This window comes from Procambarus clarkii, chromosome 76 (genome assembly GCF_040958095.1).
Source record: "Procambarus clarkii isolate CNS0578487 chromosome 76, FALCON_Pclarkii_2.0, whole genome shotgun sequence".
Taxonomy (NCBI): domain Eukaryota; kingdom Metazoa; phylum Arthropoda; class Malacostraca; order Decapoda; family Cambaridae; genus Procambarus; species Procambarus clarkii.
Window position 1 is genome coordinate 8,502,771 of NC_091225.1, and position 19,448 is coordinate 8,522,218.

At 39.0% G+C, this 19,448-nt stretch overlaps 1 protein-coding gene across 1 annotated transcript in view; it reads left to right on the top strand.

Annotated features, from left to right (window-relative positions):
* LOC123771533 (glutamate receptor ionotropic, delta-1) overlaps positions 1 to 18,855 on the top strand; it is a 174,838-nt gene extending 155,983 nt beyond the window's left edge. Inside the window, exons 5-8 of the mRNA XM_069313622.1 lie at positions 14,798 to 15,034; positions 15,259 to 15,434; positions 17,875 to 18,037; positions 18,142 to 18,855. Coding sequence (XP_069169723.1) covers positions 14,798 to 15,034; positions 15,259 to 15,434; positions 17,875 to 18,037; positions 18,142 to 18,276 — 711 coding nt within the window. The 3' untranslated portion in view covers positions 18,277 to 18,855. The remainder of the gene's footprint in view (positions 1 to 14,797; positions 15,035 to 15,258; positions 15,435 to 17,874; positions 18,038 to 18,141) is intronic.
* The last annotated feature ends 593 nt before the right edge of the window (positions 18,856 to 19,448 follow it).

Consider the following 19,448-nt stretch of genomic DNA (forward strand, 5'->3'; position numbering starts at 1 on the left):
GTGTGGTGTACTAGCCTGGTGTGGTGTAGTGGTGTGTAGTACCCTGGTATAATGGTGTGGTGTAGTAACCTGGTATAGTGTAGTACCCTGGTATAGTGGTGTGGTGTAGTAGCCTGGTGTAGTGAAGTAGCCTGGTGTAGTGTAGTACCCTGGTGTAGTGGGGTGGTGTAGTATCCTGGTGTGGTGTAGTAGCCTGGTGTGGTGTAGTACCCTGGTATAGTGGTGTGGTGTAGTATCCTGGTGTGGTGTAGTAGCCTGGTGTGGTGTAGTACCCTGGTATAGTGGTGTGGTGTAGTAGCCTGGTGTGGTGTAGTACCCTGGTATAGTGGTGTGGTGTAGTATCCTGGTGTAGTGTAGTAGCCTGGTGTGGTGTAGTACCCTGGTATAGTGGTGTGGTGTAGTAGCTTGGTGTGGTGTAGTACCCTGGTATAGTGGTGTGGTGTAGTATCCTGGTGTGGTGTAGTAGCCTGGTGTGGTGTAGTACCCTGGTATAGTGGTGTGGTGTAGTAGCCTGGTGTGGTGTAGTACCCTGGTATAGTGGTGTGGTGTAGTAACCTGGTATTGTGTAGTACCCTGGTATAGTGGTGTGGTGCTCTTCAAGTTGTGATGTCACAACTCGAAGAGCTCTTAGATACATTGAAGACAAAAATAGACTTTTTCACATTGTATCTATGCCCTGAAAAATAATGAACATAAGATAAATTATTCGTAGGTTTTCTGTAAACACTAAACTTTAGTGAAGAATCTTCCCTGTGAATAAGAACATCTAAGAATGGCAAACATTTATCATTTTTTTCTTCAATGTATCTAAGAGCTCTTCGAGTTGTGAGTCTAGAATTCCTAGACGAAGAATTTAAGAATATTGATTCGATTGGTCTCAAGCTTTGTTACCCACTGAGTTTCTTGGAAGTTTGCCGTAGCAAAGCACGTCGTACATATTATAATAATATGCAGTGAAAGAATTCGCACAAAGAATGTGTTATGTTTACCATATTTCTCTGGGTTTGAGAATATTGTGAAGGTCTTGAAACTTTTTAATATACATGTAATGTTTAGCTACGAAAATACTGTTGGCAAGCTATTAGTTAGGAACAGCCCTCGTAGTGATAATTGTGTCATTTATAAAATACCTTGTAAAGACTGTAATAAGTTCTATGTTGGGCAAACATCTAAAGATTGGAAATATAGAAATTTCGCAACATAAATACTCTGTAAGACATGGCCAATTGTCTAATGCTTTGTTTGTTCATCTGTCAGAAGATGCTCACCAAATTGATTGGGAGATGGCTTCTTCAATAACGAATTGTAAAAGCACCTATAACAGAAACATAATTGAAACTGCTTTGATACAGATCACAAAAGAAAGTAATTTGAACATTAGCAGTGGTCTATATAACTTAGATCCATTTTTAATAGATCAATTAAAGGGCGATTTAAGTAGGATCATTGGTACACATTTGTCACACTAATTCATTGTAAATATTTACTATTTTATGCTATAATTATCTATGTGTGGGCCTGTGTGTGGTTGCTGCATCAGATGGGCCAATAGGCCGTCTGCAGTGTCCACGTATTGTATCTCACCTCACACCACCATTCTCCCCTGCCTATTTATGTCCAGTACTCGATCTGTAAAATCACTCCTTCTGAAGATGTATTAATATACGAAAGTACTTAAGGAAATTCCTGTTTTATTTTTCCTCCGTGGTCTGACATTGTATATATATATATATATATATATATATATATATATATATATATATATATATATATATATATATATATATATATATATATATATATATATAGATACATACATATATATATATATAGATACATACATATATATATATATATATATATAGATACACATATATATATTGTGACGGTAACGCGTTGGTGTTCGGCTGTTCAAAAGCTAGGGGTATGGCCTCGTCACATAGAAACAAAAAAATAGAAAATCTGGAACTTCGTCTGTGGTAAGGTAATGAGAAGACACACAAAACACAAGTAAATTTAACAATGCGATTTTAATTACGTTAGAAAAAGCAAAACATGAATAAAATGGACATACAAATTCGTGTAATAAAATCAATCAAAATAATAAGAATAATCAAATGACAAAATGAAAAGTTACGTTAAGACAAGTGAGTAATAACAAGTGAACAATATACAATCAAATAAAAGGTGCAGGAATATTGGCTTTAAGCTATCACCTCTCTTAGTACACGTAGGCCACAGCTTAGTCTACCAAGGAGACGCGTTAACCTGATGAAAGCACTGGATATTCTGGGAGCGGTAGGTCGTGTGGCCCCAGACATCAGGTAGTGTGGGGGGGGGGGGGGGGTGGAGGGCAGGTGCAGCTGGACACGCAGCCAATCAGCGAGGAGCAGGCGACAGACAGGTAGTTTGGCGGTTCGAGGTGGAGCAGGTGTTCCTGGCTGCATACGTTTTGCGCTCTGGCAAACCTTGGAGTGGTGTAGTTGTTGGATATTTCTTCCATAGTAGTTTTATATAGATGTATATATCGACGTATTTTTGGAGGGAAGAGCAGGCTCAATCTCTTGAAGGAGATTATCGTCACCATATATATATATATATATGTATATATATATATATATATATATATATATATATATATATATATATATATATATATATGTATATATATATATATATATATATATATATATATATATATATATATATATATATATATATATATATATATATATATATATATACGTATGTATATATATATATATATATATATATATATATATATATATATATATATATATATATATATATATAGATACTAGCAGTACCTGGCCACGCATTACTGTGGCTAAGCAATGCATGTACGTTGCTAAGCCACAGCAACCTTCCCTGTCCCCAGTCCTTCCCACCATTCCACCCTCACCCGTCTCTTCGGCCTCTCAGATATTCCCCACTCCACTGTCCCTTTGTCCTCTCCACCATTCCCCACTCCACCATCCCCTCTTCCTTCCCACCATGCTCAACGCCCCTGTCTCTTTGTCCTCCCCACCATTCTCCATCCCTTCGTACACACCATCCCAAACTCCCCTTTCTCCTCGTCCTTCCCCACCATCTCTCACTTCCGTCCCCTCGTCATCCCCACCATTCCCCACTCCCTCGTCCGATGCCTTTCCAATTGGTCTGATGTTTCCATCAGAAAATTGGGAACATCGAGTGAAATATAAGAAAAACAGTAAAAAATGAAAATGAAAATATGAAAAAATAAAAAAATTACCTGTACTCACGAAATGAACAGTATGGTAAACAACACAGCTCAATTCCATCGCAATTCACAAAAATTAATTTCATCAAAATGAAAATAAATCAAAATCTATGAAAATTCAATTTATCAATGCATTCATAAGCATTTAAAGGAATTTGTAACATATTTAGTATAGCATATGAGTTGCTCTTACATGCAACAGATGGTGCTGTTTTTAAAGAAAAGCATAGTTTTACCTGTCACAAGTGTGGCATCTAAACTTATACTTACGAAATGATTGGTATGATAAAACAACACAATGTCATACAAAATAATTCAATAAAAACTTAAAAATAAATTGAAATCTATTAAAATAAAATTTATCAATGCAATCGGAAACATTGAAAAGGAATTCGTGACATATTTAATGTGTTAATGTTGCTAATATGTGCAACAGATGGCACATGTTTTTACCTGTCACATGTGTAGCATCTATATAGTAGACATAAAAAGACGCGCCTATTCGAATGCAACGTTGTGTCAAAATTTCAAGGCAATCGGTAAAGTGGATTCGAAGATTTCGCTCAGATGATGATGAAGATTAAGCCACCCAAAAGGTGGCACGGGCATGAATAGCTCGTAAGTGGTGGCCCTTTCGAGCCATCACAAGTATCAAGAGCTGATACTGGAGATCTGTGGAGGTGCAAGTGCACTCTGCGTGACGGGAGATGTCTCCCATGAATGTGTCCAAGATGACGATTAAACCATCCAAAAGGTGGCACGGGCATGAATAGCTCGTAAGTGGTGGCCCTTTTGAGCCATTACCAGTATCAAGAGCTGATACGGGAGATCTGTGGAGGTGCAACTGCACCCTGCGTGACGGGAGATGTCTCCCGGACCAAGTGTGTGGTCCTGTCATGAGAGGAAGATTGATGAAGATTAAGCCACCCAAAAGGTGGCACGGGCATGAATAGCCCGTAAGTGGTGGCCCTTTTAAGCCATTACCAGTATCAAGAGCTGATACTGGAGATCTGTGGAGGTGCGAATGCACCCTGCATGACGGGAGATGTCTCCCTTATGAATGTGTTAAGATGAAGATGAAGATGAGGCACGGGCATAAATAGCCCGTAAGTGGTGGCCCTTTTGAGCCATTACCAGTATCAAGAGCTGATACTGGAGATCTGTGGAGGTGCGAATGCACCCTGCATGACGGGAGATGTCTCCCTTATGAATGTGTTAAGATGAAGATGAAGCAACCCAAAAGGTGGCACGGGCATAAATAGCCCGTAAGTGGTGGCCATTTTAAGCCATTACCAGTATCAAGAGCTGATACTGGAGATCTGTGGAGGTGCGAATGCACCCTGCATGACGGGAGATGTCTCCCTTGTGAATGTGTTAAGATGAAGATGAAGCGACCCAAAAGGTGGCACTTGCATAAATAGCCCGTAAGTGGTGGCCCTTTTGAGCCATCACCAGTATCAATAGATGATACTGGAGATCTGTGGAGGTGCGACTGCACCCTGCGTGACGGGAGATGTCTCCTGGACCAAATGGTGACCAGATGGATTTCGCTCATATGAAAAACACATGACAAAACACAGTTTTTCTGAAAAAGCATGTTTTTTACCGTCACAGATGTGACATCTATATAGTATGTATATGAAATCCTGCTCGATGCGAATGGAACATTGTGTAAAAATTTCAAAGCAATTGGTGAAGAACTTTCGGAGTTTAGTGATTTTGAATAAACGAATATTTTCGCTTTATTATTTACGTCTATATAAATAAAAATGTAAATGTTCGTTTGATCAAAATCGCAAATCTCCGAAAGTTCTTCACCGATTGCTTTGAAATTTTCACATAATGTTCCATTCCCATCCGGCCAGATTTTTATATACATACTATATAGATGTCACGTTTGTGACGGTCAAAAAACGTGCTTTTTCTGAAAAATTGTGTTTTTCATGTGACGGAAATCTTCGAAAATTCTTTACCGATTGATTTGAAATTTTGACACAACGTTGCATTCGAATAGGCGCGTATTTTTAAATATCTACTATATACATGCCTCACCTGTGACAGGAAAAAACATGCTTTTTGGAAAAATAGTACCATCTGTTGGACGTAAGAGCAACAAACGCTGTAATTTATGAAAGTTCTTCACCGATTGCTTTGAAATTTTGACACAACGTTGCATTCGATTAGGCGCGTCTTTTTATATAACTACTATATAGATGCCACCCCTGTGACAGACAAAAACATGCGTTCTAGAAAAACAGCGCCATCTGTTGCACATAATAGCAACATGCATGCTATACTAAATATGTCACGAATTCCTTTTCAATGTTTCTGATTGAATAGATAATCTTTATTTTTATAAATTTCGATTCATTTTATTTTTATTAAATTATTTTGTGTGACATCGTGTTGGAATTGAGCTGTGTTGTTTACAATACCGTTCATTTCGTAAATATAAGTATGCTGCCACACCTGTGATATGTAAAACTATGCTTTTTTGAAAAACAGCACCCTCTGTTGCACGTAAGAGCAACACACATGCTATCTATTCAAATAAAAATGGAAATGTTCGTTTGTTCAAAATAGCTAATCACCGAAAGTTCTTTATCGATTGTTTTGAAATTTTCACACAACGTTCCATTCGTATCTGAGCGAGTTTTTATATACATATTATATAGATGTCATGTCTGTGACGGGAAAAACATGCTTTTTTGAAAAACTGTATTTTTCATGTGAGGGAAATCTTCAAAACCTCTTTACCGATTGCTTTCAAATTTTGACACAGTACTGCATTCGAATAGATGAATGGTATTATATACCTACTATATACTTACCTCACCAATGACAGAATTTTTTTTTTTTTTTTTTTAAAGCACCCTCTGTAGGACGTAAGAGCATCACATGCTGTAATCTCCGAAAGTTCTTCTTAAATTTTGACACTTCGTTCCATTCAAATATGTGCATTTTTTTATATACCTATTATTTAGATGCCACATCTGTGACAGGTAAAAACATGCTTTTTTTGGAAAATCAGCGCCATCTGTTGCACATAAGAACAACACACGCTATTAAAAATACGTTACAATTTCATTTCAATGTTTCAGATTATATTGATAAATGGATTTTTCATAGATTTTTAATTTATTTTCATTTGGATTTAATTATTTTGTGTGACATTGCGTTCGAATTGAGCTGAGTTGCTTACCATAGTGTTCATTTCGTGAGTATAGTTTATTTGTTTCTTTTTTCATTGTTTTTCATTCCTTTTTTAACTGTTCTTATTTTTCGGTGCAACTGGTGGTGAAATTGAGCTGTGTCGATTGAACTACGTTTGAATTGAAATATTTCGTTAGTATTTTTTGGTTTTGTTTTGAAAACAAGAAAATGGAAAACACATTTATTTCACAGCTGCAAATGTGCAACAAACAGCTATGAATCCACCGGCTATAACGTTAAGTGCTTTCTTCACGTTATGTCAAATGCAGCGTTTGCAAAAACACTGCTGTATTCAGACGTGCCTACGTATTACATGTGGAATGCCAGAAGAAAATCATTTGAACAACGTAAATGAGGAGAGCGAGTCGACGGACAACCTGGCATATTGAAATAAACTTAAATCTTAGCAAACAACAGATTTCTAAATCTTAGCAAACAACACAGAAATCATCGATAGATACAGCGATAGCAGGCGGCTTGACGTCTGCGAGGCACTACACATCAAGAAGTCAACACCAGCAATCAACAGCCAATTAATGCACAACTATATTCTACCCACTTCAAGACTCCGCTCCAATATAGAAGCATCAAGAAATATGGACCAATAGGCTTTCTACAATTACTTCCATTCAATACCCATTGTTTAGTGTTCTGTCTTGTGTTTGAATTTAATACCCATTCAATACCCATTGTTGAAAGTTTGTTTTCACCTCATCCACCTCACCCAAATGTAGATATAAAATCGAAGATGTGTAAGCTCTATTTAGTCTCAGTTGTGTGTTTGTAAACTAAAGTCTTTGAAAATGTAATAAGTTTTACGAAACGCGCTCCAGTGTCGCGTCAGACTAGAAATAAAAATGAATTTTGGAGAATTGATCTTTGAATTACCATCAATAGTGAAAAGAAACGTAAGAAAGATCGAGAAAATTCGTGATAGAATTATTAATCTTACTTTTTCGGTCATATTTAATAATATATGTCTACAGGAAAGACTGCTAACAAAATACACTAATATATATATATATATATATATATATATATATATATATATATATATATATATATATATATATATATATATATATATGTATATATATATATATATATATATATATATATATATATATATATATATATATATATATATGTATATATATATATATATATATATATATATATATATATATATATATATATATATATATATATATATATATATATATATATATATATATATGACAATGTCAGACCACGGAGGAAAAATGAAACAGGAATTTCCTTAAGTACTTTCGAATATTAATACATCTTCAGATTCTACCATTATTCATGACAACTATGTATAGCATTTAATACTTTCCCTGTTCAGTACTATTATTAGTATGGTATCCATTTGTGTTCCAGTTAATATTTTATGATTTATATTGTAGCATACTGTAGTGTACCTGAGTTGCATTCTTTTTTGATAGGCTTGTGCAAGTTATTTCTTGTTGGAGGAAGTGGTGGCTTCTCCGTGGGGGGATGACCATATTTGGATGTGTCCAGTGTGCGGCCTGTTGTCAAGCTAGCGTCTATATTTCAATCTTTGAATAATTCCTGTTATTGATTGTAATTAATTCTTGTGATTACTGTAACAGTGTTATATATCCTTAAGATTACTGATTATCTTGTTATTTTGTACTACACTTGGTTAGTAGAGTTTTCACAGGAGTTCATGTGGATGCTTAGTTGATTTTTGGTAGGACGCCTGCCTTGCTGGCGGGAGGCTAGGTAGTTGCGTGGGTGAGCTTGATGGGAGGAGACATGTATTGAAGTTAAGTCGGTGTATATTGTTTATTTTGCTTAATACTTACTTAATTCTCTTGGTAAGACTATTTTGTGCTACTCCATTTATTCATTCATGTGTTTAAGAGATTGTCTGTGCTCATTAAGTGATTTTATGATATTATTGCATGCTGAAGGATAATTCTGGTTTCTTATAATTTTTACCATTTTATCAGTTGATATGTTTTGCTACCCTTAAGTACAGTATATTGTTTTGCATGTTAAGCAGTGTTTTTCTTATAATAAAATATTACATAATACCATACCCTAGACAAACTTTAAGGCGAGGCCGAAATATATATATTTTTTATCACTGCAAGCAAATGAACCATACCTAGGCTTCAAGGGTTATAACACATAATATGTGAAGGAGCCCACATCCCCCAGCACGTCTGGTGTCAATTGTCAATATCCCAGCTGACCTGATCCTAAACTGTAACAAGGACCCCAGTACCACATGTTCCAGCAATAGCTCTTGATCCTATATACCTCCTGATCCTGCAGGATCAGGAGGTATCCTGTGATAACTCCTGATCCTGCAATACCGACATCACCATGCAGCCACTCATACTTGTGAACCTCTTGATCCTGCAACACCATCCACAGAACCTTGTAATCCTGCAAATGCGCCTGCAATCCCTGACCTTGAAACACAATATCCAGTACTTTCAAGAACATCAGCAGACTCCATTGATCCTACAACTACACCGTCTGCACCACTACCCACCGAATTAGCTGCAGTACCTGAATCCTCTGCCAGAGACTACCCATCTACAACGTCTGAAGGAGAAACACCAGTGGATGTCAATGATGTATCCTCCACATCCACCGCATCGCCTAAAAGCAACACATCTACTGTCTCTGCTCAGCAAGACATCTCGATAACATTCGCCATGACACTTCAAGGTCCGGCCATCGCTCAGCCTGAACAGTTTTATGATGGTAGATATCAAGATAGAGCGTCATCTAAAGTTCAACTTATTAATCTCGAAACCAGAGGAAGTAACAGCCTGTACACGCAAGAATTAAACAGAAACCTGTTTGAACGGAATCTGTCACCAGTCTCCATTCCACAACCGATCGATCCTGACACATCTATAGTGCCACCAAACAAGTCCGATCACATTTACATGACTGTAGCTTCTGTTACAGCAAGACATCTCAGTAACAACAAAACTGTAGAATTAATTATATTCCACTGAGCCCCCCTGAACGCCTATGCCTACTCGTTCAGCCTGTCTTTAGCCCAGACGCGGGACTTTTTTCCCTGTCCTTAAGAGACTCCTCTCCTCCACTATTCTTCTCCTCTACCATCTACCGGTTCGCCCACTGGACATCTTTGTCTAAATGTAGTTCGTTCGTTCGTATCCTGTATACCAAGTACCCACTGAAGAAAATGTTCTTGGAGTTAACTGAGAAACTAGTTATGTCTAATTACTTAGTAATGTTTAATTATTAATAAAAACTAATACCAGCAAACCTGGCATCATAATGAAATGATACCTACTCTCTTAACAATCTTAAACGGTTGACCCACTTGCTCTACTTGGTCCTGCAATCATACGAGGAAGCATTTTGGTGCAGAAGAGTTGTCAGGCTAAATTCAGAAGAAAAAGAGTCCTACCTCTCGAGTTGCAACTGGCATGGAGAGAGAGAGCCGATGATCAATGCCTAATAAATTGTTTCCTTCCACAAAAATATTATGAAGTAAGGTTCCCTAACATCAAAGTGCCTGAGGTAAGGCTTCCTATGTATATTTGTTGCAGACAACGTGAGTGTGTCTACTAACTGCACTATCAGAAGACACATTAGCTCACCTCATAACACGAGCCCCTGTCAGCCATTAATATTTCGAAACACGTAATTTTGTCTTAGCAACGAAGCAGTGTTCGAATGGGAATGAAATAGCAATAGTCATACCTCTTACGGGAGTAACAGTGGTCGAATTACGAGAACTCTCAAATGAGAATGAATATATGCACTTACTAAGAAAATAAAATCCTTCTGACGTGAATCAAGAGGATTTATGCTGAAACAGATAAAGAGGGCTTAACTTTGTTGATACCATGGGCCCCAAGTTGTTATGTGCAGATAGTTTGTCAAAGCAAAAGCTACAGGTCATTGTGGCATAGTCCACGACGATCACGACCGATCATCATGAAACTTTGGCCTCAATTGTACAAAATAATAAATTTTAGGAGCACCATTCCGAGTAATATTAGTAATTCAGTTTCTCTTGAATATGGGATTAAATACTATTCTCCTCGAGCAGATGATTAAAGAGAGGGAGAGTGGTGAAGGAGAGTGATGGTAGTGAGGCGTTGGTCAAGTGGTAAAGGGTAGGGGAAGGTAGTGAGGGGTAGGGAAGGTCGTGAAGGGAAAGGAAGGGGGTGAAGAAGAGGGAAGGTAGTGACGGGTTGGGAAGGTGGTGAAGGAGAGGGAAGGTACTGAGGGATAGGTAAAGTGGTTAAGGGTAGAGATTATAGTGAGGGGTAGAAAAGGTGGTGAAGGAGAGAGAAGTTAGTAAGGGGGAAAGTAGTGAGGGGAAGGGAAGGTAGTGAGAGGTAGGGAAGGTAGTGAATGAGAGGGAAGGTAGTGAGGGGTAAGGAAGGTGGTGAAGGAGAGGGAACATGATGAAAGAGTCAAGTTACAGCCCCGCTCCTTTGCCAGGTAAGTCTACTACGGGCTCACCATAGCCTGTGCTACTTGGAACGTTTTGTTTCTAGAAGCTGAATCTTAAACACCATGAAAGAGAGGAGAGGTGGTAAAGTAGAAAGAGGTTCTGAAGGAGATGGAAGATAATGCCGGGCACAGAAGGTAGTGAAAGTTAGGGAATATGATGAGTGATGGGACAAACGATTATGCACATGCAACAACGCAAGCCGATTTTTTTAGACAACCAAACTTTTTAATAATAATTTTCTATACAAGGAGATTAGTTATCTAGAAAGAACTCGCATTCTTAAATTTTAATATGAAACTGTTAAGATTTAGTTCCTAGGCTCTAAATGTAAAATAGTAACAATGAATATGTACCATCTAGTATTATATTAGATTCCTGCTCCATATAAACCAAAATATGAAGAGTGATACGGAGATCGTAATAAGGTAATACTTAAAGTCACTATACTTTTTATTTAATCTAGGGTTCACCAGTAAAAAAAAGTTATAATTAATAGTATAAAAGTTAATTTTTCTTCTGTGTTGATATACTGAGAGGAGAATACTTGTTCAAAGCTTTAAACACAATATCTTGGTAAATAATTTATTATATGTTCGCAAAACGATTGTGACATTATATCCAATTATATTGGTGTTACTAATGACATGTTGTTAACACAAATGTTCTGAATGTGTCAGTTGTTGCTGCGCGTCTGAATACTAAACTAACCTGAACACAGGTGTGTTTACTGATGAATCAGTATTGCAAACAAATAATTCACAAGACTAAGTTTACACAATAGTGAGTGATTCGGTACGTTAATGTCCATCCAGTGGCACTTGCAAGACAGCTATTCAATAGCTTCTCGAGAAATAACAACAGTCTCCATCTTGCTGACACTCCGGGCTGACTAAATGAACACACTGAACAATGGTGCCCACTGGTGACACAATCTTGCAATCAATATATCTCACTGCCCTCCCGGTGAGTAATACTATAATCACAATCTTTACTGGCCCTCGCTGCCCTCCCGGCGAGGTACCCAAGTACCTAGGCGGGTAATCCAACAGTGATAACCCCCTATCATAATCTAATGTGAACACTCTTTGCAGTTCCCTGCAAGAAGTTACAAATGTAGACAACGCTAGGCAAAGTGGGACCCTGAGACACTTCTCCAGTAATCCCCAAGTTTCTTTACTCTCGTCTCCAGAGACGATAATCAAGCATATTGCCTTAATCAATTACCAAATTGATTATGTGATTAATTACGTTAATTAACTGTCAACAGCAGTCAGCTACAAATTACGTTAATCACAAGCACTTGTCTCCCTCAAGCAACATGAGTACACTACATTAATCACCAACACTTGTCTCCTACAAACAAGTCAAACTGTTAACAATAACTCATTATCTCTAAATTACATCCCACTTGACTCTCCTCAAGCATTCAGTTAGTAATTCCTAATTATTGTCAAACGGACAACTAATTATATCCCAAAAGAGTTACGTTAACTAAGCCTACCACTCTCTCTTTGTAGCTTCTCGACAGTCTCTGTCAAACTTTACTCTAATGAGCGTTAATTACCCAAATTAATCCAGAGCAATTAACAGTCACCAGGACCGATAATTAATTATACATAAATACGTCCCCCCCCCCCACTGCCTAAGGAGGTATCATCGAACACTGTGAATTCATGGACGAGGTGTTAATTACCCTAATTAACATGAGTGTCCCTAAAGTTTAAGGTGCTACCATCTGTGGCTGAGGTTGACATCAACCAGTTTTCTCCAAAATTGGCACCCTTACAGATAGGCTTATGTGCAGTCAGGTGAATAAGTTTCATGAAAATCGTCCGATAAAAAAAAAAATTGAAATTTTTGTTGGAAAAAAAATATTTTTTGTTACCTTAAATTTTTTCTAATAACACTAATTTTATTATTTTTTTAATATATGCTATTGAGATAGGCGAGAGTCATAGATATGATTTCAGTTGACACTTGCGTTTGATAATCGTTTTTGACCATTTTGGAATAATTTTGAAACCTACTTCAATATGTTTTTTCTCCCTTCCTATTTATGCTACGATGCTGAGACTTGGGCCAGATGAAACACTTTTCATGTACAACTCGTCAAAAAAGTTTGATTGAAATCGAACCAGTTTTCATTTATTGCATATTTTGGGCAAATTGGGAGGTATGCCCCCTTTTGAAGTAGTAGAACACCCAACTCGCTTCCACATGCATCGACCAGGTGTGGTCCCAGGGTGTGTGGCCGGAGCGTGTGGTCATGGAGTGGTGCGAGGCGTCTCGCACCTCCTCACCCAGGAGGAGGTGGTGCGCGCGGGATGGCCTTATGGCCCACAGGCGTATACAAGGTGACTTGGGAAAGCACACACGCCACGAGAATATGGTACTCGTACACAGGGCGTGTGGTGTGGGCGTAATGGCGACGCGGGTGAGGTAGAATTCAATGTCCCAACACGGACTTGTAATTTCCCGAAAATCCTTAACCGGGGTCTCTTCTAACACTTGAAAACCCCCTTCCCAATCCTACCGCCTGCCTACCATCTTAGTCAATATATCAGGTGACTACAGATGTGTGAAATATCATCTGATAAGCACGAGGCTGCCACGTGCCTCATGGGGAACACGTGTTCCCTATACAGATCCTTTTCTCACTCAATTTGCTAATAAACCGCCCTCGATCACGCAAATTGGATCCATGCACGATCCATGATAGCAAGATCACCGTGGCGATGAGGAAATGGTGTTTACACGGCGATTCAGGGGTGGTGGAGGTAACAGCGTGCCACCTCCACCACCTGAGGCATCCTGTCCACTCGATCGCCGCCTCTGGACTGCCTTTCCGCGGACTCAGGAGAAGCTACCACGCTGGCCTTCTCCCCACTTTGACTTCACCAATCACAACAAAGCCGGCAAAGCCTATGGTGCCGCTTCAAATCACAGCCATCCCCCCCCCCCAACGTCACACGAGGCTGAGATGCCTCGACGAATCAGAGCCGTCCCATACCATGCGGCATCCTGTGATGTCACAAGGTGGGGCAGGCCTAGGAGTATGACGTCATTCCCTACAAGGTGGGGGAGGCGACGTTCACCGCTCTGCGGTGAACGTCGCGTCGGTATCCTGACCCCTTCCAAGTGCTATATAGTCGTAATGACTTGGCGCCTTCCCCTGATAATTCCCTCCCCCCCCCCCCCACTGAAACCGTTGGCTACCAGTTCAAGTAACCTCTTGAACTACACTCACTCTCTCAAGTCCCATGTACACATTTTCTCAAAAAACATGATAAATTCTGTAACTTTTTCCACGGGGGAAGCTACAGACTTCCCTGTAGTCTTAAAAAAAATAAGCCTAAGCATGGGCTTCCAGCCAACATCACACAAGAGGGAGTAATGTGAGAACTTTTTGTCTAAGAGTGCTCTAGAGCGACTCTAGCCTAATCTAGAAAACTAGAAAAACTAGCTGAGGGAATTTTCATTCCATCACACACATACTTTTTCTACATGATGTAATATTATGACTAATAATTGTAACAAAATACAAGCACCTGAACCTTTGGAGCAACTTATTGTTATAAAATTATTTTATTAAGAGCTTTCTATATTTAAAGAGTTACTTGATATTGTTAAATTTTTTTAACGCTTAACCAGAGCTTCTTGAACTGAAACAACTAAACAGTTTTTTATTGTGTCTAAGCTCAAACATTTGATCAAAATGTTCAATAAATCTAAGGTGTTTGTCTTGGCTTGGAATAAATATTTTTTTGTAAAGTAATTTTATAAGAAATATATTTGACTAAATCACTGCTTATCCACAGATGTTGGTGGGGTGGTGGCTTGTGTTCTGCCTGATAGTCACTACAGGGTTCAGTTCTTCTTTGATGGCTCACCTTACTGTACAAGGCAGGTCCCGGCCACTAAAGACCTTCCAGGACCTGGTGAACCAGCCTGGCTGGAGGTGGGGAACTCCACCGTGGATATTGTCCGAAGCAGTTGTTGATTACTTCGTGAAACATCCAAACCCTGCAGTCAATCAAGTCTATCAGAAAATGGAGGTGGGTTGTTTAGATATTCCAAACTACACACATATGAATACGTGCCAAACTGAGTATTTAATACAATAAATAATATTTATTATGTTCATATTATTAGTTGTCTGCTGTGATTTGCAAGAATATTTCAAGATTGAATAATGAATATATATTAATTATCTCTTGAACACCACAAACCTTCATATTTAAATCAGAGAATGGTTTTTGTTTAACCACTGTTCCCCTAGGTCATACGGGAGGACGAGCCACTGAAGAAAGTGCTGGCAGGGGGATTCTCCTTGATCTTCCTGAAGGACTTCGCCACCATCAACATTGCAACACGATACACGGACGCGAGAGGCAACACTCCCTTCTACATCAGCAGGGACATCCCTGTGTTTCTGGGAGCAGGTTGGTGCATCAGGTGAGTGTTCAGCGATGATATTGCCTCCTTTTTGTATTCATTGTACTTATGCATAATTTTCATTGTCAACAACAATAAGCATAAGAAAATTTTCAAATTACAAGTGGGAAAATTAGGACGAGAGTGCATGCGATCCCAACAGGTAAGCAAAATTAAGTTTCAGTATTAGCCTTCCCCTTTTAGATGGAACTGTATGTACAATACACTTGTAATTATAAGAATAGGCTAAAAACTACAGGTAGGTTTTCTGCTGGATAATAATTATTAGGCTATAGGCACTGCCCTTTATCATGTTAATGACAACTTAACATATATAAATCATTCGTTCCTTGGCTGCATGTTAGTGACTTTGCATGAATGTTCCACTTCACCCCAACGGATGTATTCTTGCAATCAACTGCCCCTTGTTTAATATAGTGTAATTAATGAAGAGAATAAATAAATACAAACAAGTAAAAAATTATCCTAATATTTGCAAACCAAATGTTTAAAAAAAATCATACAATATAATATTTAAATAATAATGATAATAATCCACTGTGTCGAGGAGAGGCAGCCAGTGTATATATACACGTTACGTTATTATCGATTTCCTCCCCAAGGTGGAACTACTGACCCTCCCCAGGGTGCAACCCACAACAAGCAGACTAACTCCTGGGGACTTACTTACTGCTAGATGAACAGGATAATTAGGTAATAGTAATGCCCCTGTTGCCATAAACGCTGTGCGTATTAGTAATTTTAGGCATTGTATGTACTAGCTCTTACTAGAAATCCAACATTATGTTTGTAACTCACCCTGTATGTATGTACTTTTACCTGAATAAACATTTGATTTGATTTGAGTAATGGCGCACAACCATTTCTGTTCCGCCTGGGATTTGAACCTTGAATTCCCGAGTGTCAGTAAAGAACGACTGTACTACCGAAAATTATCCAAATATATACATAAATTAAAATTAAGGTAGAAAAATCAGCAGTAACTGTTTATTTAACTATACACCTAAAATAATATTTACAATAACACATATAAGGTGTAAGTATAATACCTGACTCCGTCCGGAACTCTGTAGGACGTTGAATATTATTATAAAAACCTAAAAACGAATGTCAGTGTTACGGACTCGAGCCCGACGTCCGAGCACGGAGCAGCGACGACCGCGCCATCTATGGGTCAGCTCCCGAAACCCCCTCCAAATGGACGACGACACCTGGTGAGGACGAGGTGTACTGGCCACGAGGGCCAGTTTCCAGTCCTGTTCAGCCCACAACACAGCCGCTGCTGACCTCTGGTGAGGTGGTGCTCAGACGACAACGCCATCTATGGAGTGGATAGGTGGGCGTTTGGGTCTGAGCCTGTAAGTGGGGTGCTTTTGTGTGTCCCTGTTACTGATGACGTGTCTGATTACAGAGTCGACCTGGGACTGCTGTAATCGAAGTTGAGTCAGTCTACCTAAGGCAGCCGTCTCGACACCAAGTGTTTTGCTGCAGCAGCTGTGAGTCGCCTCCCGGATGAACACTGTGGTGTTACCCTGCCTGTAAAGCGGCAGTTGAGGATTGTCATACCCAGGACCGACTGGTGGAGACGATTAACCACTGGGGTATTGTGGACAGGAGAGTGATCTGTGGTATCACACGAGGCTCCTGACTAGGGCGCTACCCTAGTATCGCTCGTGGAGTGGCCTGACCAGCGTTGCTGATCCAGAACCTGCCAGCTGCATGCTGGACTTGTGGTTGACGGCCTCCACGGCGGTGCCCCCAGTGGAACTGTGTTTTGGCTGGCCTGTGGCCGGGGTAGACTCAGCTTTTCGAAGGATTCGTCGTGAGGCCACGAGAGCACCGAGAAGATCCAGGGTCTTCAGGAGAAGACTACTTTGTTAATAATAGTGTTAATACCCCTCCCCCTGTGTAACCTTTTATATATTATTTATTGGTGGCGGTTATTATATTATATTAAGTTTTTGCCTTTCTTTCCCTTCCCCTTTTAATTTACTTGCGTTACGGATCACATCCCTTGAAAGCCACTACTGGCTTGGGGCCGGATACCCTTCCTCTAACAACATCAGAGTAAGAACCCAGTAGCGACCCGAGAGGGCCGTAACAGTCAGTATCCATGTTTATTATGATAATATAATAGTTGCATATCATGACAAGATTTTAAAAATACAAGTTATCTAGGTTGTATGGAAAAAGTATGTAAAATAGATTACCACAGTTAATTATGTTATCTGTTGTGATCGTCGGAGGCAATGAGACTTGCTTCATGATATTGTCAACCATCACAATCTAGGCTTCTCCGTGAAAGGGAACTTTAGACGAGTGTTACCCCTGGATAATAATTTTTTTTACCTTAATAAATAAAATAAACAATTTCATGTAAGTATTGACATATTTCAATTCATAGTCCTAAACATTATGTACATCATATTCATCTTTATAGGAAAGGTGCACCTTTTCGCAAAGAATTCAGTCAACTGATGACTCGACTGGATGCCGCTGGATTTACTACTTATTGGCCTGCCGACGTTATAGCCAGCAAGGTGAGGGAAAAGAGAAAGGCATTAAAACTGGACACTACGACTGTTCTCGGAGACATATTTCAGGTAATTTTCATTTAATGCTGTCCAACTGCCATGATATTTATTATTCCTTCCAGCTATTATATCTTCCTTTAACTCCTAATGTACTATTAATTCTTGACTGTCAGGATGAAGGGGAGGAAGTGGTGCTGAGCCTCAACCATCTGCAGGGAGCCTTCTACATGTTGCTGGTGGGCTCCTGCGTCGCCTTCCTCACCCTACTGGGGGAGAACCTCGCCCACTGCTGCTCCTCGCCTCAGTAACACCTTCCTCACCCTGCTGGGGGAGAACCTCGCCCACTGCTGCTCCTCGCCTCAGTAACACCTTCCTCACCCTGCTGGGGGAGAACCTCGCCCACTGCTGCTCCTCGCTTCAGTAACACCTTCCTCACCCTGCTGAGGGAGAACCTCGCCCACTGCTGCTCTGTAATGTATACGAAATGCAGTAAATGAAATGAAAACACATGAGGGAGGTAGGGAGGTGGAAGGAAGGTGTGAGGAATAGTGGTCAGTGGAAAGGTAAAATTTAGAATGAGAGGGATAAAATTAGATCAGGCAAAGTAAAGAATATAAAGTAAAAGTGCTAGAATAGTAGAAAAATAAAAAGGTTGCCACCATCCATTCAAGTTAGTTATTTATAAGACAAGGAATGGTACTTGTCAGCACAACAATATTATCTGATGTTATCAACAATATTATACACTGTAAGCATGTACTCATATAATCAATAATTTTTGTCACATTTTTAAGCCAGTAAACTTCAGAGTGCTCTCCAATCTAGCTTGTAATATCTCACTGAAAATCCAAAATCTAGGGATCACAATTAAAGGCAATTTAAAAAGTAAGTTAATCAATTATATATTTCCTATTTGATCTTCACTCATACGGATATTATAATTGAACCATATCATTTTATGTTAAATGTCAACATTAATACACAATTGACTTCTTCTTGACTTCTTCTTCACATCAAGAAGTCAACACCAGCAATCAACAGCCAATTAATGCACAACTATATTCTACCCACCTCAAGACTCCGCTCCAATATAGAAGCCTCAAGAAATATGGACCAATAGGCTTTCTACATACACTTCTATTCAATACCCATTGTTTCGAGTTCTGTCTTGTGTTGATGAAATTAATACCCTATTAATGCCACCTCACCCCATCCACCTCACTAAAATGTAGATATAAAATCGGAGATGCGTAAGTTCTATTCAGTTGTGTATTTGTAAACTAAAGTCTTTGAAAATGTAATAAGTTTTACGAAACGCGCTCGTGTCGCGTCAGACTAGAAATAAAAATTAATTTTGGAGAATTGATTTTTGATTTACCTCCAACAGTGAAAAGAAATGTACGAAAGATTGAGAAAATTCGTGTTAGAATAATTAATCTTACTTTTTCGGTCATATTTAATAATATATATATATATATAT